The sequence below is a fragment of the Mus musculus genome, chromosome 15 (assembly GCF_000001635.26).
Source record: "Mus musculus strain C57BL/6J chromosome 15, GRCm38.p6 C57BL/6J".
In the NCBI taxonomy this organism is placed as follows: Eukaryota; Metazoa; Chordata; class Mammalia; order Rodentia; family Muridae; genus Mus; species Mus musculus.
The window spans coordinates 64,864,606-64,890,373 of record NC_000081.6 but is presented as its reverse complement, the minus strand read 5'-3'; the positions used below and the strand labels follow the sequence as shown (position 1 = coordinate 64,890,373).

General features: G+C 39.2%; 1 protein-coding gene across 3 annotated transcripts in view; it reads left to right on the top strand.

Moving 5' to 3' along the window:
• The window catches only part of Adcy8 (adenylate cyclase 8), a 223,262-nt gene that overhangs the window by 31,923 nt on the left and 165,571 nt on the right, over positions 1–25,768 (top strand). For all 3 annotated transcript variants that reach the window (NM_001331075.1, NM_001291903.1, NM_009623.2), the window contains exon 2: positions 18,571–18,720. In NM_001331075.1, coding sequence (NP_001318004.1) covers positions 18,571–18,720 — 150 coding nt within the window. The remainder of the gene's footprint in view (positions 1–18,570; positions 18,721–25,768) is intronic.

Genomic DNA, 25,768 nt, shown 5'->3' with positions numbered 1-25,768 from the left:
ATAGGACACAGAAAGGCAAATCCTAGGAGAAGTGAATAACCAGCAAACTGGCACAGCTACTTTCAAGTTACCCCGTGTAACTCGAACCCAGGACATACATGAGAGAGGGAGAAAGGAGTTAAAAAAGGGTCTGAGCTTAGTAGGAAAAGTGGTTGCTGAGTGAAGATCCAAATTTGTATCCTCAGCAACCATGTACAAAAGCCAGGCTTGATAGTGACTTGGCTAAGGGGCAAAGACATGGAAATATAAGAAGCTTTCTCACAAGCCAATGAAATGGTGATAAATAGGTACAGAAGGAACCTTGTGTCAAAAAAAAATAAAGTGGGAAGAAGGAGAGGAAGACACCTAAGGTTGATTGTTGGCCTCCATATGCACAGGAAAGTACTTCCTCTGCACACACTGCACTGGCTCATTTTGTGTGCAAATGTGACAAAAGTCAGAGTCACCAGAGAGAAAGAAGCCTAAGTTGAGAAAAAAACCTTCATGAAATCCAGCTGCAAGGCATTTTCTCATAGAGTGATTGGTGGGGGAGGCCCAGCCCATTGTGGGTTGTTCCATCTCTGGGATGATAGTCCTGGGTTCTAAAGGAAAGCAGGTTTTGAGCAAGCCATATGAAGGAGGCCAGTACTCAGCACCACATGTATGGCCACTTCATCAGCCCCTGCCTCCAAGTTCCAACCTTGTTCTTGTCCTGATTCCCTGTAGTGATCTGGAGTATGATCTGGAGGTATAAGTCACATAAACCCTTTCCTCCCCAACTTGCTTTTTGGTCATGGTGTTTTTGTTGCAGCAATAGAAACCCTAACACACACACACACACACACACACACACACACACACACACAGAGAGAGAGAGAGAGAGAGAGAGAGAGAGAGAGAGAGACAGAGACAGAGACAGAGAGACAGAGACAGAGACAGACACAGAGACAGAGACAGAGAGTCAAGTAACCTAGCCTTCTTCCTAGTCTCCTCCCCAGTGAGCACCTTGCTGAGTAGGCAGCCTGTGAAGGATATCACTGTTAGTGCCTGCCATGTGGGATGCTGGCTATGTATCAAGCAGATGCTAAGCACTTTGCACGTGAGCTCCTCACTTCATCTTTATAGCCACTCATGGAGAATTAACGCTTGCTGACTGCCAGGATCCAATTATCCCCCAACTAGAGTCATGTGCATTGTTTCATTTTTATCCTCACAACAAAGCTAGGTCACATAGGTTTGCTCTCTCTCTCTCTCTCTCTCTCTCTCTCTCTCTCTCTCTCTCTCTCCCTCCCTCCCTCTCTCTCTCTGAAATATCCCAGTTCATAGGAATATAGTCTCCAGGAAGACAACCTTGTTCTGTATTCTGTATCCTCACTTCAAGGAATCATACCTAGCACATTGGTTATAGGCAATCACCCAGTGCTTAGATGAAAACTTAAATAGACTATGATAATAAAACTCATGATGAGATTCTGACTCTCATCCTGGAGGGCATTATCCTGAGTGAGGTAACACAATCACAAAGGAACTCACACAACATGTACTCACTGATAAGTGGATATTAGCCCAGAAACTTAGGATACCCAAAATATAAGATACAATTTGCTAAACGCATGAAACTCAAGAAGAACGAAGACCAAAGTGTGGACACTGTGCCCCTTCTTAGAATTGGGAACAAAACACCCATGGAAGGAGTTACAGAGACAAAGTTTGGAGCTGTGACGAAAGGATGGACCATCTAGAGACTGCCATATCCGGGGATCCACCCCATAATCAGCTTCCAAACGCTGACACCATTGCATACACTAGCAAGATTTTGCTGAAAGGACCCAGATATAGCTGTCTCTTGTGAGACTATGCCTGGGCCTAGCAAACACAGAAGTGGATGCTCACAGTCAGCTATTGGATGGATCACAGGGCCCCCAATGGAGGAGCTAGAGAAAGTACCCAAGGAGCTAAAGGGATCTGCAACCCTATAGGTGGAACAACAATATGAACTAACCAGTACGCCGGAGCTCTTGACTCTAGCTGCATATGTATCAAAAGATGGCCTAGTCGGCCATCATTGGAAAGAGAGGCCCATTGGACATGCAAACTTTATATGCCCCAGTACAGGGGAATGCCAGGGCCAAAAAGTGGGAGTGGGTGGGTAGGGGAGTTGGGGGGAGGGTATGGGGGACTTTTGGGATAGCATTAGAAATGTAAATGAGGAAAATACCTAATAAAAAAGAAAAAAAGAAAAAAAGAAACAGCCTGGCCAGTTGAGGGGAAAAAAAGAGCACAGAGGACTTACATCTTCCTTCTTCCCCACAGTTCCTCTCAAAATCTGTTTTTGGGGGTAATTGCTTGTTATTTTGTTTTGTTTTAATTAATTTATTTATTCATTTCAATCCTGATCACAGCCCATCTCCTTCCTCTCCTCCACGTCTCACCCTACCACCCATATTTCCCCATTCCCCCTCTCCTTATACACAGACAAGGGGAGCACCCACCCACTGTGGTACTTCAAGTCACATCAAGACAAAAAGTATCCTCTTCCACTGAGGACAGACAAGGCAACCTAATTAGGGAAGGGGAACAAATGGCAGACAACAGAGTTAGAGATAGCCCCCACTCCAATTCTACATGAAGACCAAGCTGCACATCCTCTACAATGTGTAGGGAGCCAAGGTTCAAATCCTGCATGCTCTTTGGTTGGTGGTTCAGTCTCTGAGATTCCCATGGGCCCAGGTTAGTTGGCTCTGTAGATCTTGTGGTGTCCTTGACCCCTCTGGCTCCCTCAATCCTTTTTCCCAACTCTTCCACAAGAATCCCTGAATTCCACCTAATGTTTGGTTCTGGGTCTCGGCATCTGCCTCCATCCACTGCTGGATGAAACCAAAGGACACATATGCTGTTTTCAATCATAGCAGAGTATCATTAATAGTGTCAGGGGTTGGCTCTCTCCCATGGGGTGAGTCTCAAATTGGGCCAGTCATTGGTTGGTTATTCCCTCTATCTCTGCTCTATTTTTATCCCTACACACCTTGTAGGCAGATAAATTTGAGTCGAAGGTTTGCGGGTAGGTTTGTGTCCCCCTCCCTCCACTGGAAGTTCTGTCTGGATACAGGAGCAGCAATTTCAGGTTCCATATCTCCTGATTCTAGGAGTCTCACCAACAGTCATATCCATGTCCTCCCAAAAGCCTCCCCCATCATGGGTCTCCAGCTTGTCCCAGAGTTGTCCCCAAACTGATTTTACTTCCCTCTCCCAGGGGTCTTACCCCTCCCATCCCCACTATCCCCATATCTGATCTCCACCTCTGTTCCTCTCCTCACCTATTAAAGTTTCTCTCTCCATCCACTTCTGGTGTCTATTTTATTTCCCCTTCTGTGTGAGATTCAAGCATCCTCCCTTGGGCCCTCTTTGTTACTTAATTTTTTTTGAGTCTGTAGATTATAGCATGGTTATCGTGTACTTTATGGCTAATATCCACTTCATCCATTCCTTTCAGGGTCTGAGTAACCTCACTCAGAATGATATTTTCTAGTTCTACCCATTTGCCTGCAAATGTCATGATATCCTTGTTTTTAATAGCTGAGTAACATTCCACTATGTAAATATACCACATTTTCTTTATTCGTTATTCCATTAAGGGACATCTAAATTGTTTCCAATTTCTGGCTATTATGAATAAGGTTGCTATGAACATAGTTGAGCAATTGTCTTTGTGGTATGGTGGAGCATCATTTGAGTAGTAAAGCTGGGTCTTGAGGTAGAACTATTCCTAATTTTATGAGAAACCACCAAATTGATTTCCAAAGTGGCTGTGCAATTGCACTCCAGCCATCAATGGAGAAGTGTTTCCTTTGCTAAACACTCTCACCAGCATGTGTTGTCACTTGAGTTTTTGATTAGCCATTCTGGTGGGTGTAAGATGGAATCTCAGAGTCATTTGCATTTCCCTCATGAGTAATGACTTTGAACAATTCTTTAAGTGCTTCTAGGCCATTTAAAATACTTCTGTTGAGAATTCTCTATTTAGCCCTGTACCTCATTTTTGATTGGGTTATATAGTTTTTGGTGTCTAATTTCTTGAGTACTTTATAGATTTTTAGATATTAATTCTCTATGGATGAAGGGTTTTTCCCAAACTGTAGGCTACCACATTTGTGCTATTGACTGTGTCCTTTGCCTTACAGAAGCTCTCACTTTCAAGAGGTCCCATTTATTAATTGTTGATCTTAGTTCCTGAGCTGTTTGTGTTCTGTTCAGGAAGTTGTCTCCTGTACCAATGCATTCAAGGCTATTCCCTACTTTCTCTTCCATTAGATTTAGTGTATGCAGTTTTCTGCTGAGGTCTTTTATCCACTTTGACTTGAGTTTTCTGCAGAGTGATAAATATGGATCTATTTGCACTCTTCTATAGGCAGACATCCAGTTAGACCAGAGCCATTTGTAGAAGATGCTTTCATTTTTTCATTGTATAATTTCAGCTTCTCCGACAAAAATCAAGTGTCCATAGGTGTGCAGGTTTACTTCTGGATCATCTATTAGATTACATTGATCAACCTGTCTGTTTCTATGCCAATACCAACAGGTTTTTTATTATTATCACTCTGTAGTACAGCTTGAAATGAGGGATAGTGACACCTCCAGAAGTTCTTTTATTGTACAGGATTGTTTTTGCTCTACAGGGTTTTTAATGAAGATAAGAACTGTTCTTTCAAGGTCTGTAAAGAATTATTTTAAAATTTTGATGGGAATAGCATTGAATCTGTAGATTGCTTTTGGTAAGAAGGGCATTTTTACTCTGTTAATCCCATTATAAATATCTTGTTACCTCTACCTGACCCATGAGCTACACAAATGAACACACGCTTCTCCTCCTCCCCTACATTTTCTCCTCCCTCCTCCTCAATTCTTTAAAATATAAATGCATGGTGTGTAAACCCTGGTGAATTCTGATGGACCCTGCTGTTGCAGAGCTTGCTGCTTGGTCCCATATGCTCTGTTACCAAAAGCACCACCACCACAGTGGGTTTCTTCCAATAAAAATATCAATTTTTGTTTTTTAGGTTGTTTCCATATGTTGACTATTTTGAATAAAGCTGAAATAAACATGCAAGTAAGGGGCCTCTTCATGCTGATTTGCTTGTCCCTGCTATAGAACCACTAGTGGGGCTTTTCAATCTCCTGCTAGCTCTGCTCTTTGGAAGCAAAGTTCAGTGCTTCAGCAAGCATGGGTGACTTTGGTCACCCAGTGTTACCTGCTAGGTCTGGGACCTTGAGCAATTATTTAACTTTTATGAGTCCTTGACTTACATAACACGAATTGTCCATTAAAAGAGTATACTGAAAATTGAAAGTGCAGTCTCGAGAACACAGGTGGCTGTGGAGACAGTTTTCCTAAGATGACTTGTCAAAGGTCGGCAGGGATCTCTGAGCTCTCAGCCTGGAGGCCCTCTTGGAACTATTGGCTGTTGTTACGTTCACCTCTGAACATCATGGCCCAGATACCTAAGAAAAACACATTAATGCTTTTCGCTGTCATAGTGTATCTTTCAAATTGTATTATGGCATTACATATATCATATATTAAGAAGTATTAACTTCTTTTCTCACCTATATTTAAAGGTTTAAATATTTTTAAACCTTTATTTCTCCCTTAATGCTGGTCTTACTGCTTTCAGTCTTTAAGAACTTTATTTCCTCTGAATATCTTAGTTTGTCAAAATTCTGTATTAAAGCAAATTTAATATCCCTACTATTTTAATCTACCTGTGTGTGTGATATTGTGATATCTTTGGAAAGAGTGTGTTTTCCCCTTTGTCACCTCCCAGGATGTTACTCTTTGAACTCAAGGGGTTCCCGTGAGTCTTCATTATTTCTTGATACTCATCATGGTAAACCAACAGAGTCCACCATGCTTCACATTTTTCTACTATTTTCTAATATTTTTTCACTTCAGTTTGCTACTTTATTGTTCTGACACCTTTCAAATTTCATTTTGTGTGTTATTTTCAATCCCTTATACAAATCAGCATGTACTACTTACAAAGTGCAGACAGGAAGGCTGACCACATAGCTGAGAGCTACAGGGAGAGCCCACAACACTGTCATATGATGCTAACAGGGACTCGTGTCCTCCCCCTGGGCCCTGAAAACCCCCAGAGATATAAGATACCCTTATATACTCACTTCCTCCTCTCTGTCTTCCCTGGGTCCTTGATGCTTAGTCTTGGACAGGACTATGAAAGTATATATAATTATTCTGTATCAATAAAACATGAAAATATTTAGGACAAGAAAGTGGCTCAGAGTGTGAAGGCTCTTGCTGTCAAGCATTGGAAGCTGAATTGGATCCCCAGAAGCCATATGGCTCCTGCAAGTTATCCTCTGACCACAAAAACTCAGTGGTATGAACTCACCAATGAATGAACACCTGGAAACACACATACATATTAATGTGCGCACATACACACACACATAATTTTTAAAAGAAAAATGTGCAATGATAATAATAATAATAATAATTAACAGGAGTCAAGATACATATTGTGTTTCAAAGCTTTTTTACTAATTGCTTTCTTTTATTTTCTATCAACATTCTGAAGAAAGTATTCCCATTATAGAGGCAAGAAAATGTGAAGGGCAGAAAAGTTAGCTAACCATGCCAAGTTCACATCACAAGTCAATAGCTTTCTTGAGAACCCAAATTACTACGCATGTGGCTAACATGTTAAGCTATATGTACATAGTATACAAACTACTCTGTGTAGCATCTGCTCCCTTAGCGAGAGTAAGCTTAACATGGTGGCCACGTGGTAATTGGTAGAGATGGGATTTAAGACCTACTCAATCTGATTCCAGGGTTGACACTGTAGCCACCTCTCTACTCTTTTTCCTGAATAGTAAGTTCTAGCTATAAACACTTCTCATAAAGTAATATAAGTACTGAACATTTTAACAATCCTCAATGACAGAAATACTCTTACCCTGTAGAAACACATGTATCATGCATCATTTATGTAGAGATAAAATGGAAAAGAAAACATTGCTTCATTGACCACACTTTAGGAAACAAAGGACTTCATATTTCATTTTATTTATTATATATGTATTCTTCTTTCATATACTATATCCTGACTGTAGTTTTCCATGTAATTTTTTCTACCTTCTCTCCTTACAGTCCCACCCCTCTTCCCCAGATCCATTCCTCCTCTGTTTCCTCTCAGAGAGAGGAGGCATCCCAGGGAGAGCAACCAAATATGGTATAACAAGTTACAATAAGAATAGGCATATATCTTCATACAAAGGCTGGACCAAGCAACCCAGTAAATCAACATAGACATCTGTTATGTGACAGATTTTTTTCCTGAGGATATTCAGTACACAAGTCTATTTATTCTCTCCAGAAAAGGAGCTCACGACAGACAAAAGTATGTATACCACCAAAGTCCTACTTGATGAACCAATGAGTTTTCTGGTTAGGGAATTACTTACAGGAGCAGAAATGAGTCAAAAACATGTATATCGCCAGATTCCAACTTGGTGACAGATCACAAAAGCTGGAAACCTGGAGCACACTACATAGCCTGAAGGTGGCTCAAGAGACTAGAAGTTGTCCTTTCCAGGTGACTCACTTGGTCTAAACTTCTTTCAGTTAATTTGGCTGATTTCTGCTTCTTCCAAGCATCTTGTCTGGTCTCAGAGTCATCTTTATAGCTTGGCTTGATGAGAGAGATTCTCAGGCGTCTTTATTGTTCACTCTTGGGAGGGAGGGCCCTAGTGAATCTGTCCAGTTTCAGGGACTTCCTGAAACTATTCTGGGCTGTTTACCTTCTAGTTTAAGGATCTTCCCTGCAGTAAAAATGTTTCAATCTCAAAGGAAACTGTTATACAACAATATGCAAATTTTCTGGTTATATTGTATGGATAGGAAGTGTCTCTTACTGGCTCATGTGTTGAGGGCTTCATCTGACAGTGCCATTACTTGAGAGGCTATGGAAATTTTTGAAGGGGAAGCCTCCAGGAAGTATGTCACTGAGGGAATGATTTTGTAGGTTTTACCTGTTTCCTGGTCCCTTCCAATTGCCTTGAATCCTGTCTACCATGAGGTGAGCAGCCTTTAACTTTACACATTGCAGCTCCATAATGCTCTGTTTCACTGTGGATAAGAACCAATGGAGCCAAAGACTAGGGGCTAACATCTCTGAAACCATGATCCCTAAGTATTCTGTTCTTACTTTAAATTATTTCTGTGAGTTTTTTGTTTATAGCCAGGAAAGTGAATGACACACTGAGCTTCTGCATTCCACAATGCATCAAATGAGAATATTGAGGCTCAAAGAGACAAAGTGACTTCCTTAGGTTTATGCTGAAAATTCATAGTAAAGCTTAAGGCTGCAAACCCAGATGTACAGTCATAACACTCCAGCATCTGGCAGAGGCAAAGGTTCCAGTGGGAGCTATTTTACTTGCTTTGTCAGGATCCCCATGCCAACCCACCCTAATTTTCAGAGTCCAAACAGCCCTGGGAGTGTGAAGACTGCCCCAAGGACTGGATTCCAGCTTCATAAACCCCATCCTTATTTCATGTTCACCTTTTGTGGCACTGCCCTTTGACGTGTCTCTGGTAATGTTCCAATGAGTGTCTTCATGAGAACAAACTTGAGTCCATTAGCAGCGAGGCCTGAATGTGGGCATCTTCTTCTAGTGATATGTGAAAATATACTGTGGTTTTCAAGAAAGCATAAGCCTGGAGCTGGAGAAACCAGGAGGTGAGCATAGTTGCAAATTTTTCTGACTTGTTTCCCTATGAGTAAGTTGCTCTTGGAGCATTCATTTTACCATTAAATATAGATATTACGATGCTCCTGGGAATGCCTTTATGGAGAGAAGAGACAAAAATGAACCTTCTGACAGGCACAGGAATGAGTTCACACTGAAATGCTGCATGAATATCTGAAGTGGAACATAGCTTATCCTCAGACATACCCACAGATCCTTCCCCTGCCTTTCATAGCGTGTTTCTAATTTCTTAGTTCCGCTTGGAAATCAGTTCTTGCTTCTGGACTGTGCAGCATGCACCTCCCTCCTCTAAGTCTCCTTCCCTTTGTACAGACTCAGAGTTCAAACATGAGGAACTGAGATTGCTTCCCCCCAGCACCTATGTGTAAAAGCAAATATAGAAATTCACCATAGTGGTGCATACCTGTAATCCCAATAGTAAAGAGGCAAAGGCAGGCAGATCCCTAGAAGACAATGGCTAATCCTCTTCAGTTTAGCCTACTTGGCAAGCTCTGGGCCAGTGAGACAATAAGAAACCCTGTCAGAACAGAGTAGATAGCATCTGCACAGTAGCAATTGCCAAGGTTGTCCTCTGGCCTACACACACACACACACACACACACACACACACACACACACACGTGATACCTAGATCTTCCTCTCTGCTGGGGATGCCCAGGCACCACTGGTACACCAGCCCAGAGAAAACAGGGAACAGAACCTGTTTCCCTTGGGGCATCAGACACTGCTACACGCAAGACCAGAAGAGAAAATGATCCCTTAGATTTCTGACTGAACTCTAGTTCCGCTGAACCTTCTTCAGGTCCCATAGCCAGGTTTTTCTTGTATCCCTAAGTCAGACTTCCTTCGGCTGTAAGGTTGTTTAACATTAGTCAAGCTACTTAGACTTTCTGAACTTAGGAAAGTTTCTGAACTTAGGAAGTTCCTTCCTATGCCAAATACAATCATTACTGATGAAACATATATGAAAAATACTCAGTAAATGCTCCCTATTTAACATGAATTCAAGTGTGTTATATTAGCTATAACTTTGTCTTCCACTTAAAGTTTTTGCAATACCCAAAATTTTAAAGAACATTCATCCTACAGACAAATGACCATACAAAATCCATAAAAGAAAATACTGAAAAATATCTGAAGGCAAGTTCATCATCTTGGTTCAAATCATTATACCCTGATTCAATAAATAAATGGAAAATCAACAAGAAAGACTCCTAAAGTAAACCCAGGCTTCCACACATATGTAAATGCAAGTACATATGTGCCATGCATCTAGACACATGTGAACAGGTTTGTATACATAAACCCATGTCATCATTCATACATATGAGAAGAAAAAAATAAAACTGTGGCATGCTCAATAGAACTTGCTCCATAAATAATCTTGAATGAAAACATTAGTATAAAGTAGTAAAGTCTACACATGTCTGTAAAATATCCATGATATTTCTTCAAGATCTAACGCTTAGCATATTAGCTCTAAGTGAGAGGTGGTTTGTAGATACAATACGAAAACAGGGGCTCAAGCTGGCCTGTATAGTTGGACAGATTACAAGACACAACAGGTCTGAAAGAGCACTAACACCCATAAATTCTTTCATAAGAACAGCACATGTCATGTTCAATGTAATAGTAATATTTTAAAAACTGCAACACAAGGTAAGTATAGTGTTTGCACAGATAATGATAGAATTCCTTTACTAAAATGGCTCCTTCTGATTTTATCTGAATCCACTGTCTAACACATTTGCTATGTTAACATTTGTTAAGGATATTGTTTGATGTCTTTATCACTGTTGCTTCAAGAACATTATTCATCGGTATCTTGTAAATGATGATTAGTGATACATAGAGAAGCCATTCATTCATGTGGCCATTCATCAAATACTTAGCATACATGAAATACAGAGCAATTTATACACACATTGTTGGGAACTTATCTATTATGCAAGGCAATGGGCATCAGTCAAGCTGAACAACCATCATGTCTGTATGGGTATAGGAAAAAACTGGTGTGGCTGATACACATTAACCAAACGGACAAGAAAATAAATATGTACTTACAATTAAGGATGAACACATAGGCTGTGAGAATCACAAATGTCAGGAAAATCTGACTATGATGACGTAGCTAGGGAATGCTTCTGGGAAAACTACAGTAAAATTGAGAACTAGAGAGTAAAAAGAATCAGCAACAGAAGAAAGCATCATGAGAGGCATCCAAGACAGAGAGAATAGTGTTCAAATGTCTCCAGCACGAGAAAGCTTAAGTGAATACCAGAATCTGTGTAGCTACCAGGTAAGACTAGTGGCTCCCTAATAAGCTCACCACTGAGAGCAGAGATGGTATCTGAGGCTCAAGCTGGCTAGCCAGACTATCCATATCAGACAGCTCACACTTCAGGTGAAAGGCCCTGCCTTAAGTTAGTAAGGTGGAAAGTAGATCTAAGGAGATTCCTAATGTCACCTACAGCCTCCCTGTACATGTGAACACATGTGCATGCACACTCACACATACACATGCAAACACACATGTTCAAACGTGTATACACACATACGCATAAAAACGAAGAAAAGCAATCATCAGGCATATATAACTTGTTCCATACCTATTCTGCAATTGGGCATCATAGGAGTATCAGTCTTGACTTGTAGACATTCACTGTTGGCACTATGCCTCATAATTTTTTTGTTTTATGGGTCTATGAGTGGCTAGGAATGCAATCAATTTTATTTTGACATTGCAGCCTTGCTAAACTCTTTTTCATTTATGTACATGTATACATGGTGAATCATATTAATTGATTTAATAATGTTAAATTATCCACAAATTTCTCAGAAAAGCTCAGTCTGGTCAAAATATTTTATCCTTCCTATACATTTATGGATTCTGTTTTCTATTATTATTTCCCATGCTTATGAACAAAATTTTAGCTAATCCAGCTATGTTAGTTTCAACATATCAACATTATTCTAGCCCAAGGTAGACATTGGGACATTGCAATTCCAGCACACAGGAAGCTAAGGCAATAGAATTGTAAGTTCAGGCTCAGCTTTTCCCCAAATAAGCTAGCCTCATAAACTGAGTTGGGGAATGTACTCTACTTTCTGTTCTCTTAAAGAGATAAAATATTTAGATTTTTTGTCTCAGAGTTGTTTTATCTGATGCCATCAAAGTCTGTTGCTTCCCTTGTAAAAAGATTTTTAATTGTGATTATACATATTTAATTTTCCCTCTTGTTGAGTCAACTTCAGAAATATACTTTCAGAAACACCTTCATTATATTTGAGATCTTATTCATATTAAAACCTATGATTAGGATTACTTCTTAAATTCTTCAAAACCTTAAATTTCATGATTTTCTTAGCCTTTATTCTGCTCTTCTGTACTTTTTCTCTTTACTGGACTTGCAAATAAGTGTTTCTGTTTACTGTCCTTGACAGAAAAGAAACCATCAACTGTATTGGTCCCCATGAATTTTCACTTTTTACTTCATTACATATTGTTCCTATTGTGTTGCTTCTCCTTATATATACTTTGGATTTATTCTGGGGCTCCTTTTGTTTTATTTGGTTTTATGATATTGATAACTCCTTCTGCTGAGTAGCTAACACATTTGTCTTCAACCATTCTTTCTTCAACTTCTAAGTTTTGCTCTGTGGTATTTTTACCGTCCTCTAGGCATGCTTTTCTATTACAAGATTATTGTGTATCCCTAGATCAATGGGTTGTGTGGATTTTTAAAAAATATCTAAGCACACTGTGTTTTATGGTTGTTATTTTGTTCATTGCTTTAGAACTTGATGATATTCGTAGCTACGTCATTTACTTTTCTGTTGCTGTTATAAAACACCACGATCAAGGCAATTTCTAGAAGGAAGGGCTTAACTGAGCTTATGGCTCCAGATGGTTAGGGTTCATAATAGTGGAGACAGCATTACAGTTGGTGGAAGTCATGGTGGCTGGATGCTGAGAGCTGAAAGATTACATCTTCAATCATAATAAGCAGGAAGGAGATGGAGTGTCCTAGCAATGTCACAAGGCTTTTGAAAGCTCAAAGCCAAGTTCCACTGACATACTTCCTCCAGGATTGCCACACCTTCACAACCTATCCAAACAGTGCTGCCTACTGGGGACAAAGGATTCAAATACCTGAGCTTATGAGAGGACATTCTTTCTCAAACCACTAAGTAGTAAAATTTGTTTGATATTAGTTTTCTTTTAAATATGCAGGCTAGCTTCTGGTCTTGTCAAAGGATGTGTTTACATTTTTAAGTAGAATTGTTGGGTACTGTACTCCATTTAGTGAGCATTAATTGAAAAATATATTATTTTTTGATAAAAGTAACTGCTGAAAATACATCCCTAGAATATTGATCTATAAATAATTATATCAATTTCTCATATTTTGCATTGTATATTTTGAGACTATAATATTAAATGTGTTAATATACTCCTGATATATTCTTAACACTTTCCCATTATATAATGATCTTATTCATGCTTAGTACTATTTTTAAAATCTAGTATTTATGTAACACAACTCACTTTATTTTGTTTTGAATTTCAGAATTTTTAATGTAAGTATATTTTAGGAACATTTCATCAATAACCTATAGATTATTTCTTCATATTTAATCTAGAAATAATTCTGAAACTGGAAAGTAGATTGCCAATGAATAACATTGTCTTATGAGTATTTATGAGATTCTTTTTTGGCTTTTGGCATTTGGACTATGATGCATACAGGCACATCTTGTTCACATTTAGCCTGTGTAGACTTTACAGAGTTTCTGAAATCTGAAAGTGCTTTCATAAAAATTGGTAGCAGCATTGTTTCTTCAGATAGCTTATTCTGTCACATTCTCTTTTCCTTTACCTATGACAATTTAAGTTACAGGTATGTTATAGTTTTCAATGTTGCGCTCACATTATTAAAGCCCTTAAACAGTGTTGTTCCTGTGTGCTGCCTTAACACTGTAGTATCAAGGATGTGTTTGTGAACCTGAGAAGACCAGTCAGGAGCCGATCCAATGCAATCACACCAGGGTCTTTATTTAAGCTAGCTCAGGCTCACCTCACTGCTGCCCCACAGAACTAACTGTTCCGGTGGAGGAAAACTCCTAAATATTCCTCCAGGCAAGGTTTTATAGAAAGCAGCAAGAACAGTTGAGTGTTTCTAGCCTGGCAAACATCTAACTACTACTACTATAGCCTTTAGCATAATTGGCTGGTGCTGGGAGCCAAACCTTAAATTTAACTTCTAATTTCTTCCTAATTGGCGATTGTTAGGTAGGGGCATGCTTGTAACCTGGAGGTACAGATTTGTTGGGGGAAATAACCTGGAGACTTGTGTTAGAAGCAGGTTTGTTAGGGGAGATTAACCTGGAAACAGAGGTCTTGTTGGGGTTAGCCTAGGAACTAGGCTTTTTTTTTTTTTTTTTTTTTTCAGGGAGAGGGGTCACTTGGAAACTAATGCCAGCCTTGAGTTCAAACCTAGGTCAGGTTCTCTAAAATGCAGTCTGAACCCAAAATTTGGTCTCCCAAGCTCATGCAGTGAATGTTTTCATTTTGGGATTAGAGTTTCCATGTATGTGCGGGTGTGCACCCTGGTTTTCTGTTCTTCTGTTTGTTCCCTGTCTTTTCATTCATTACTAGCATTCTTACTTTTTATCTTTAACAGAGCAGTAAAAAGCACTGTTATGAATTTTGACTGCTAATTCTGACGTCTGGCTCCAGTCAGGATGGGTGTCTCTATTGATTATCTTTCTCTGGAGGACACCTATTTCTCTGTTTCTTTCTGTGCTATATATTTTTATATAATATTGGGGAATTAGTGAATCCTGGGCAAGCTTTATTTTTCCCCAAGAATTTTTTTTAATTGGATATTTTCTTTACTTACATTTCAAATGTTATCCCCACTCCTGGTTTTCCCTCTGAAAACCCCCTCCTCTGATCCTGTCCCCTCTCCCCCTACTCACCAACCCACCCACTCCTGCTTCCTGGCCTGGGCATTCCCCTACTCTGGGGCATAGAGCCTTCACAGGACCAAGGGCCTCTCCTCCCATTGATGTCTGACTAGGCCATCCTTTGCTACATATGCAGCTGGCACCATGAGTCCCACCATGTATACTCTTTGGTTAGTGGTTTACTCCCTGAGAGCTCTGGGGATACTGGTTAGTTCATGTCCTCCGATGGGGCTGCAAATCCCTTCAGCTCCTTAGATCCTTTCTCTAACTCCTTCAATGGGGACCCTGTGATCAGTCCAAGAGTAGGCTTGGAGGATCCATATTTGGATCCTCTGTATTTGTCAGGCACTGGTAGAGCCTCTCCAGAGAGAGCTATAACAGGCTTCTGTCAGTAAGCACTTGTTGGCATCCACAAAAGTATCTGGGTTTGGTGATTGTATATAGAATGGATGCCCAGGTGGGGCAGTCTCTGGATGGTCATTCCTTCAGTCTCTTCTCCACACTTTGTCTCTGTAACTCCTTCCATGGGTGTTTTGTTCCCCCTTTTCTTTTTTTATGTTCATTTTAATTTTTTATTAGATATTTTCTTTATTTACATTTCAAATGCTACCCCAAAAGTCCACTAAACCCTCCCCCCACCCTGCTCCCCGACCCAGTCACTTCTGCTGCCTGTCCCTGGCATTCCCCTGTTCTGGGGCATATGACCTGGAGCTAGGGTCTGCAACCCTATAGGAGGATCAACAATATGTTCCCCCTTTTAAGAAGTATTGAAATATACACACTTTGGTCTTCCTTCTTCTTGAGTTTCATGTGGTTTTGGATTGTATCTTGGTTATTCTGAGCTTCTGGGCTAATATCCACTTATCAGTGAGTGCATGTCATGTGTGTTCTTTTGTGATTAGGTTACCTCACTCAGGATATCCTCCAGATTCATCCATTTGCCTAAGAATTTCATAAATGGAGCACGTGTCCTTATTGCTTATCAAGTTTAGGAGTTCTCTGGTGGAATTTTTGGGGTCACTTATATATACTATCATATCATCTGCAAATAGTGATAGTTTGAATTCCTCCTTTCCAATTTGTATCCCTTTAATCTCCTTTTGTTGTCTAATTGTTCTGGCTAGGATTTCAAGTACTATATTGAATTGTTAGGGGGAGAGTGGGCAGCCTTGCCTTGTCCCTGATTTTAGTGGGATTGCTTCAAGTTTCTCTCCATTTAGTTTAATGTTGGCTACTGGTTTGCTGTAGATTGCTTTTATTATGTTTAGGTATGAGTCTTGAATTCCTGATCTTTCCAAGACTTTTATCATGAATGGGTGTTGGATTTTGTCAAATGCTCTCTCAGCATCTAATGAGATGAACATATGGTTTTTTTCATTGAGTTTGTTTATATAGTGGATTAGGTTGATGGATTTCTATATATTGAACCATCCCTGCATCCCTGGGATGAAGTCTATTTGATCATGATGGATGATCCTTTTGATGTGTTCTTGGATTCAGTTTGCCAACATTTTATTGAGTATTTTTTGCATCAATATTCAGGAAATTGGTCTAAAGTTCTCTTTCTTTGTTGGGTCTTTGTGTGGTTTAAGTATCAGAATAATTGTGGCTTCATAGAACAAATTTGGTAGAGTACTTTCTGTTTCTATTTTGTGGAATAGTTTCAGGAGTGTTGGTATTAGGTCTTCTTTTAAGGTCTGATAGATCTCTGCACTAAATCCATTTGGTCCTGGGATTTTTTTTTTTTTTTTTGGTTGGGAGACTATTAAATGACTGTTTCTATTTCTTTAGGGGAAATGGGGTTGTTTAGATCATTAATCTGATCCTGATTTAACTTTGGTACCCGGTATCTGTCTAGAAAATTGTCCATTTCATCCAGATTTGCCAGTTTTGGGGTTTTTTTTTGTTTTGTTTTGTTTTGTTTTTTTGTTTTTTTTGTTTGTTTGTTTTTTTTTTTTGTTTTGTTTTTTGTTTTTTTGAGTATAGGCTTTTATAGTAAGATCTGATGATTTTTTTTTTTTTTTTTGGATTTCTTCAGTTTCTATTGATATGTCCCCTTTTTCATTTCTGATTTTGTTAATCAGGATACTATCTCTGTAAGCTTTTCATCATCCAGAACTGATGAATTTTATGTAGTTACATTTTTGCCAATGTTTACCTTGAACAGAATTGTGTGAAAATCTCTGTCTCTTAGTCTGCATTTCAAACCTCAGTTCAGACCTTTAATGAACAGTTCAATCACTTTTTACTTACTTTCTGCATGTGATGTTCAGAAAAGAGTTTAGACAATAATTCTAGGTATTAAGAAGGCAATTCAGTGGAAAACTACTTACTTAGCATGCTCCAGGCCCCAGGTTCATTCTTTATTCACACCCCAAACTTTAGATTCTCATCACCAGCTCTCTTTATGTAAGAATTTATTCATTTATTGTTTTTTTATTTTGAGGCATAGTATCACACGGTAGCTCAGGCTAGCCTCACACTTGCAGCCATCCTTCTACCTTAGCTTTATGGGTACTGGGATTAGAGATAGGCACCTCTTTTAAGGGATTCTTTCTTTATGTTCAGCATTATGGTATCTTTTTGTTCTTGAGTTGATGAATAGAAGATATGGGAAGGTGAGGTCAAGGGAGGAGACTCACAGCCTTTTTGTACCTCAAATTTCTTTTATTTTTCATATTAGGTATTTTCCTCATTTACATTTCCAATGCTATCCCAAAAGTCCCCCATACCTCCCTCCCCCCATTCCTGGGCATATATCCAGAAGATGTTCCAACTAGTAAGAAAGAAACATGCTCCACTATGTTCATAGCAGCCTTATTTATAGTAGCCAGAAGCTGGAAAGAACTCAGATGCCCCTCAACAGAGGAATGGATACAAAATTGTGATACATTTACACAATGGAGTACTACTCAGCTATTAAAAAGAATGAATTTATGAAATTCCTAGGCAAATGGTTGGACCTGAAGGGCATCATCCTGAGTGAGGTAACCCAATCACGAAAGAACTCAAATGATATGTACTCACTGATAAGTGGATATTAGCCCAGAAACTTAGTTTACCCAAGATATAAGTTACAATTTGAAAAACACATGAAACTCAAGAAGAAGGAAGACCAGAGTGTGGACACTTTGCCCCTTCTTAGAATTGGGAACAAAACACCCATGGAAGGAGTTACAGAGACAAAGTTTGGAGCTGAGACAAAAGGATGGACCATCTAGAGACTGCCATATCCAGGGATCTATCCCATAATCAGCCTCCAAATGCTGACACCATTGTACCTCAAATTTCTAAGGAAGGTTCAGACCTAAACTTATGGGCAGAACAATGGCTCTTAGTTGTGTGGAGTTGTCTATAGGAGGATCAACAATATGAACTAAACAGTACCCCACAGAACTGTGTATCTACTTGCATATGTAGCAGAGGATGGCCTAGTCAGCCATCAATGGGAGGAGAGGCCCTTGGTCTTGTGAAGATCATATGCCCTCGTACAGGGGAATGCCAGCATCAGGAAGCAGGAGTAGGTGGGTTGAGGAGCAGAGCAGGAGAGGGTATAGGGGACTTTAGGGATAACATTTGAAATATAAATGACAAAATATCTAATAAAAAATGAAAAAAGTAGTGTGGAGTTATTAAGAAAGGTTTGTTTGAAAAGTGACTTTGGATTCAAGATCAGAATGAAAGTAGTGTTCAATTAATGTGGCATAAGACAAGACATTTAGGTGACTGATCAAAACTTCCTGCTAAAATATTTACTTGTCTTAACCTTTCCCTCCAAGCAGCTGCTGTTTGACACATCTAACCAGGATGTTTGGAATTGTCTCACAGGTCCTGGCCCAGGTGGTGCTATTCATGTGTATGAATACAGCAGGAATCTTCATCAGTTACCTTTCAGACCGTGCCCAGCGCCAGGCCTTCCTGGAGACCCGGAGGTGTGTGGAGGCCAGGCTCCGCTTGGAGACAGAGAACCAAAGACAGGTACCAAATGCAAGACTCTGTCTTAGACATCACGGGACTAGCCTTCTCCCACAGGACCCTTTATTCCTTTCAAACACATTCTGCTCTGAGTGTGTTCTCTTCTAGTTTATGCCAGGGGTTCCCAGAATCTAAAATACTCAGGTTAGACTTAGAGTCAAAGTACATTGTTCTTATCCTCCATATTGTTTCCTACAAGAAATAAATATACTTACTGACTACCTCCCTGATCCCTGTACCTGTCATCACTGTTTGGGACCAAGGCAGTCATTCTTAAAAATCACCAGCAATCTTATATTGGACTTCCTCCTTTAAAACTATAAATATTTTCTCACTACATAGAAATGTAAACTCATGATAGATCCTGATCCTTATCAAATTGTTCATACTTTACCCTGTTTTCTCAGCAGGGATATTACAGTGCACCTGGAGCTAAACCCAGACAAAAGGATCAAGTGGGCAAAGCAGTGTAGATGGAGTTAAAGGATTAGCGAAATTAATTTCTGTTTGAAATAAATGTGAAAATAATCTTGGACATACTGGTTGGGAAGACTGTAGGGTGCTTAAAAATAGCTTGTAGCAAGTGATATCTTTCTCTAGAATGAAATATGAGTTCAGGTAGTGAAGATTTGCTCCTGTTACACATATTCAGATTTGAAAACTCCATACGTCCCACTGTTTTTAAAGCAATTGTTAAAGAAAGTATTAAGACTGTTCTGAAAACCAGCTTTAGAATCAACATACAAACTCTTAAATTTGCATGTTTCTGGGAGTTGTGTGCACAGCAGATGCACTAGCTATGCCACAGCAGGCTCTTTAGTCTTACAGTTATGTGTATACTGGAACAAACATATTTTTATCCTTCACTAATGGATTGGGACCTTACACAGTAATGTGACAGATTCATACCTAAAAGGTAGAGGAAATAGAAGACAGCGCTTTTTAAGGATTCATTTGGTGAAATCATGAGGAAAACATGGATTTTGGAAGTCAATGAAGCCAGTTGTGTGTTAAAGTGAATGTGGCAGACAATTTGGATCCAAATCTTCTGGGCCAAGACTCACAGCACAAAAGATGCAACTGGTCATGCAGATTCTGCATCAACGTTAGAGAACTTAGAAGGGGAAGCTTCTAAGTCAGTGCCTAAAACAATTGTGGAACCTCCATAAGAGCTGTATTATAGGTTTTCTGAATAGCTTGAGGACCATTTAGAGAAATTATTTCCCGAAAGGAAAGCACTTCATACAATAGAGGCGAGATCTCTGGGGCTGTGTATTATGTTCCCGTGCAAAGCAGAGCTGTTGCCAGACTAGTACGTCACTCTTTCCATGGGACTTGGGCCAACTCAAAAACTTCCACCATGTTAATAATTCATTCAGCTGATCCTGGTGGTCTATCACAACAGGAGCTGTGTTGTGGGTGAGCCTCCCAGGATCCTATTTGCTGTGTTTATGGAATTCTGGAGACAATGACAATTGGTGTTTCATATTTTAAGTTTTTATCTTTTCCTGTTCTTCAGTTCCAAATAACTTTTGACCATTGTATTCAAGCACTCTAGCTTGCTGCATGGGTTCTTCTACTGCCATCTCTAATCTTAATTATTTATTTTATTTTATGTGTGTGTGTGTGTGTGTGAATGTATGTGTGTGAGAGAGAGAATGTACATATGTATGTGTGTGAATGTATATGTATATGAATGTATATGTATGTGTATCTGTGAATATATATGTACATGTATGTGTATTAATGTATAGGTTTATAATATACATATATTTCTATTATACACATATATGTACAAATGTGTGAAGGTATATGTATTGTGTGAATGTATATGTATGTGTGTATATGAATGTATATGTACATGTATGTGTACATATATCTCTTTTGCTCTCTCTCTCTGTGTGTGTGTGTGTGTGTGTGTGTGTGTGTGTGTGTATGCTCTTGTCTCTGTGTGTATGTGGAGAAGAGGTGAGGAATGTCAGGTGTCCTCCTGTCCTCCTCTATTCCTAGCTAATTATTACTCAGCTGCTGAGCCATCTCTCCAGACCGTTGGTATAGACTTTTACTTCACAGACAGAGAAACAAATCTGTTGAGATGATGATTCAAACTTTCCAGATGCAATGAGTCCAAATGTCAGTAAACTTTGGGCCATAGTCTATGCTTCCTAGTGGAATGGCCTACACTCACGAGTTCTTGTCCATTCACCAGTCAGTATCTTTCTTTGTATGTGCATCACATTAGACAAGGTGTATATAAAAGTACAAATTTATGGATCAGTATTGTCGGGTTCCTGGATGAAAGGCAGGAGAAACAATCACGTACTAGAAAATTCTTTGTTGTAAGAATTAGGATAGCATTTGAAATGTAAATGAAGAAAATATCTAATAAAAAATATGTTTAAGATTTAAAAAAAAAAAAAGTTGCTGTAATCTTACGCAGTTTGATTAACTTGTTCTAAACTCCATAGCAGCTATATGAGTTCCTCACTGTCTGCCCAAATGCCCTGGATTCTCGTATGAAAGACACACACATGCAACCTTCTATTTTAATAGGCCTTAAACTGTGTAATGGCTAGGTTACTCAAACTTCCACATTACTAAAGCCTTCCCTCCAATTCTCCTGAATTATTACGTACTAAAATCTGAAATTCCATTTTTGCTACTCCAGACCCAAATATGGAGGCCGGTGAAACTGGTCTTCACTGGGTCTTATATGATTGTATATTCTCTCTTCTACAGCTCTCAAGCACAGATTTTATTCCTTTCCTGGCAATGGTGATTCTACCTCCAACTTTGCCCATGAACTGAATCCTAAAGTCCTGCCTCTGTCTCCCTGCCCAGACATTGCCTGCACAAAACTTTATTTACCATTTAGAACCAGCTGGTGGCAGGGACCTTCACTGTCTCCCTGCCAGATTCTCCATGCAGTTTGGGAAACTATAATGCAAGCATTAAATGAAATCTACAACAATCTTATAGACTCATGTTCATAGATATAATCAGATATTCCTTGGATATTGCTCCCCACTTCTCTAGTATATAAGATAATCGACTCTGACATTTATTGCTAAAGTTACTTTCCACTAACATTTGGTCTCTGCTGCAATTTTCCATTATACTTGGGAATATCCTTTGTGGTAGAGGGGGGAAAGGAATCTGGCAAAAAAATTACCCAGGTTTTTGAATGAGAATGACCTGGATTTGAAATCTTTGCTTGGTTACTATTTTGGTGAACTGAGTATAATCTGAGTCTTCTTTTCTCCATCCATAGAAAGGATATAATAATATCCTGCCTGAAAAGCCTCCTTAACAATTGGAAATATTGGGTGCGATGCCTTTGCAAGTCAGTGAAGAGTTTCCATTCGTGTTATTTTGTATAATTATTTATGTGACTCAGCCAATTCAGCTCTGTCCCAAGAGGCCTCATTTGGGAAAACATTATGAATTGGCTTGTCTCATTTGAAATAAGGTAGACTTATTTATCTGAAGGTTAGGCAAAATGGTGGTTCTCCTTAAATACATAGCAGCTAGACCTCATCACCATTACACTTCATCTGCATTTTTCAAAATATTATGTGTCACTGGCAAGTATATCTCCATTTACCTCTTAGAACTAATTATAATACTGCAATGGTTCATAATTCTCTATGGTGCAAAGGAGATACCAGTAGAGCCTAAAAAGCAGACACCAAATGCTATCTGGATAATTACTCCCAAAGGATCATAACAGCATTTTTTTTTTTTTTGCAAATAAAAGGCAAAGCTGAAGAAGCCACGTTGAACATAAATGATCAACTTTTGTGGGATTTTTCAAGTTTTGGCTTCACCCTATGATAGGACACAACAGAAGTATCCAGATGACGTTTTTGTTCAATCACAAGTAAACTTATCAGTTGTGAATTGCTTTAGCTGAGCACTAAGCATATAATGGGGACCAGCCATCAGCCCCTAGATGAATAAAGAAGGTCACAGATAGCTCCAAATGTACCTGCGTCTACAGTGGTTGGGTCACAGCTAAACTACAAGCATACAGAACCTTGAAGAAACACTGTCCAAACTCATCCACTGACCTGTGGATACAATTCATCAGAGTGAATGACAAGTACCCCACCCTGGATAAAACATGTAAGAATATCTTGAATAAGTACAAGGTTTGTAGATATAACCTATAAATATTCTCATGCTTCTTCATTCACCTTACCTGTATAGATATTCATCTCTAGTATAGACAGAGTCAAGTAAAATGTATTTTTCACTCCAGACAAGGCCTAGAGAATGAGTAGATTTTCAGTTATTTAAATTATTGAGGATACTGTTAAATAATCTGTTGAATGTTTGGCACTAAATTTTGTCTGATTGCCTCCAGGGAGTTGTGCACTTCTTCAGTGGAATACTGTTACTTTCCATTCACTGAACTATACAAGCCTGGAATAATAGCAATATCAGTGGACATGCTAAGTGGACATGCTAATGTGGAAGGGGAAATTTCCATGGGGGCCTCCCACATATGGATAAGAACTATCGGCAACTAATGACTGCTAGGAGAGGAAGAAGTATCATCTCCCAGGGATGAACCCCTTATTGGTTATTTAGTACAAAGTGCTCAGCCCTGAAACCATATATACAGAAATAACAACAACAAAAATAAAGCAGCGTCAGAAGACTGTATTTGTATATTTGCCCATACATATTTTCTTAGTCAGGGATTTTATTGTTGTGGTGCAACACCAAAACCAAAAGCAAGTTGGGGATGGGGAGGGTTTATTTGACTTCCACTTCCACTTTGTAGTCCATCAATGAAGAAAGCCAGGACAGAAACCTGGAAGCAGGAGCTAATTCAGAGACCATGATTACCTGCTTGCTCCCCATTGATCCTTCAACCTGATTTCTTATGGAACCCAGGACCACCAATATAAGGATAGCAGCACCCACAATGGGCTGGACCATCTATCATCAATCACTACTTAAGAAAGTCTCTTTCAGTCTGATCTTATAGAAGCACTTTCACAAGTGAAATTCACTCCATTGCAGTGACTCTAGCTTGTGTTAAGTTGACATAAAACTAACCTGTACATGTGTGTGTGTGTGTGTGTGTGTGTGTGTGTAATAAGTAATAATTTGAGTCTGAGAGTGAGAGGGCCTGGAGGGTTTGGAAAGAGATAGGATAGATAGCTAAATAGAGGGAAAAAAAGGAGAAAATAACATAATTATATTTCGAGAAAAATGTATATAAAAAGAAAAAAGGATATTAGAAAAGCCTGCTTATTTTCAAGGGCAGAAAACTTAGATAAGTATGGATGCCTTACATTTTTAATATGTACATTTTTAATATGTACAGTGGGAATAGTTCATAACTGAAACAAAGTGATTTCTGAAATGACAACAATAGGAAAAATACAATCCTGTGAGGATTTTGAACCAGTCATTTCTCAGCATGTTCAATTCAAAGAATGTATACAATTATCAGAGAATTCTGTCACAGTATGCTGCATGAGACATTCAATCTTTGCCTACCTATTATTTATTTGGGAAAAATATGAGTCCCTGAAGTATATTTCATGTCTAATTCCTTTATCCATACCACGAAGAACTGTCCTAAAAAACTATTGTGTAATAGCAACATAAATATGAATAGTATCACTATTTAATTGTAGTTGCTAATTGTTTTTTTAAATGAAACTTTTCAAACATTAGTGGTACATGAACAATGCTTCCCTCTTAACGATGATTCTAATCCCAACATAAGATGCCTAAAGTCAGGAGAAGCAGATTTTATCATTGGAGAACTTGAAATTTCATGTACATTTCTCAAGGTCAAACACTAGATTTTAACCAAGCTTTTTGAATGTGACAAATTTACAGTATTTCATCTCTTCTCTCAAAGTAAATGGCAGAACATCAGATAGACACTACTGAGTAGAAATACTAACATCTTTAATGTAGAAAACAGGCAACTAGAAGTAGAACATATATTGGTCCCATCTGTCAGGAAATCAAGAACTATTCTCTTGGTCTCCAGGTTTTCATCTTGAACCCAGAATCCTAGCCTGGTTCAGAGTTAGTGAGGAATCCATGGTAAGAGAGAGCCTCTTAGTGTCTAGAATATTTGAGTTCTGAACCCACTTCTGATCCAATCTGACTGAAGTAATTCAGGAACTCTGCTTCTATCAGGAGACCATAGCATTGTGCATTTAACAGACAAACACAAAGATTTTTCCTTCCTCTAAGGAAGGAATATCGTAGCCCGAGGTAAAGTAAATGTTCTACAACCATTAGAGAAAAACGCTACGGTGCTAATAACATTATTATCATTTATCCCTGTAATCCCCCAGTAGTCATCTTTTTTTCAACCTTCCATCTACAAGATATTGAACTAACACCATACCTTTCGTGCCTTTTGGGTTTGTCCCCATCTTCTCTTCCTAGGTTCTTTCTTACCCATTTCCTTCTTTCCTTCTTCCTTCCTTCCTTCCTTCCTTCCTTCCTTCCTTCCTTCCTTTCCTTCCTTCCTTTCCTTCCTTCCTTCTTTCCTTCCCTCCCCTCCTTCCTTTCCTCCTTCCTTCCTTCCTTCCTTCCTTGCTTTCTGTATCTTATTTATTTTTTTATTTGATATTTTCTTCATTTACATTTCAAAAGCTATCCTGAAAGTACCCTATACCCTCCCCCTGCCCTGCTCTCACTCCCGCTTCCTGGCCCCAGCATTCCCCTGTGCAGGGACATATAATCTTTGCAAGACCAAGGGCCTCTCCTCCCACTGATGGATGACTAGGCCATCCTCTGCTACACTGACAGGACCCTGATATAGCTATCTCTTGAGAGGCTATGCCAGTGCCTGGCAAATACAGAGGTGAATGCTCACAGTCATCTATTGAATAGAACCCATTTCCTTCTTATACTGCACCCAAAATCCCACAAAGAAGTTAGCTTGCCCTCTAGCCTCAACCCTGTCTCTCTCCCTTGCGACAAGGTCTCAAGTGCCCCAGTCAGGTCTTGAACTCTTGTGGTGGTAGTTTGGCCCCTATAGAGTCATATGCTTGAATGCTTGGCCCAC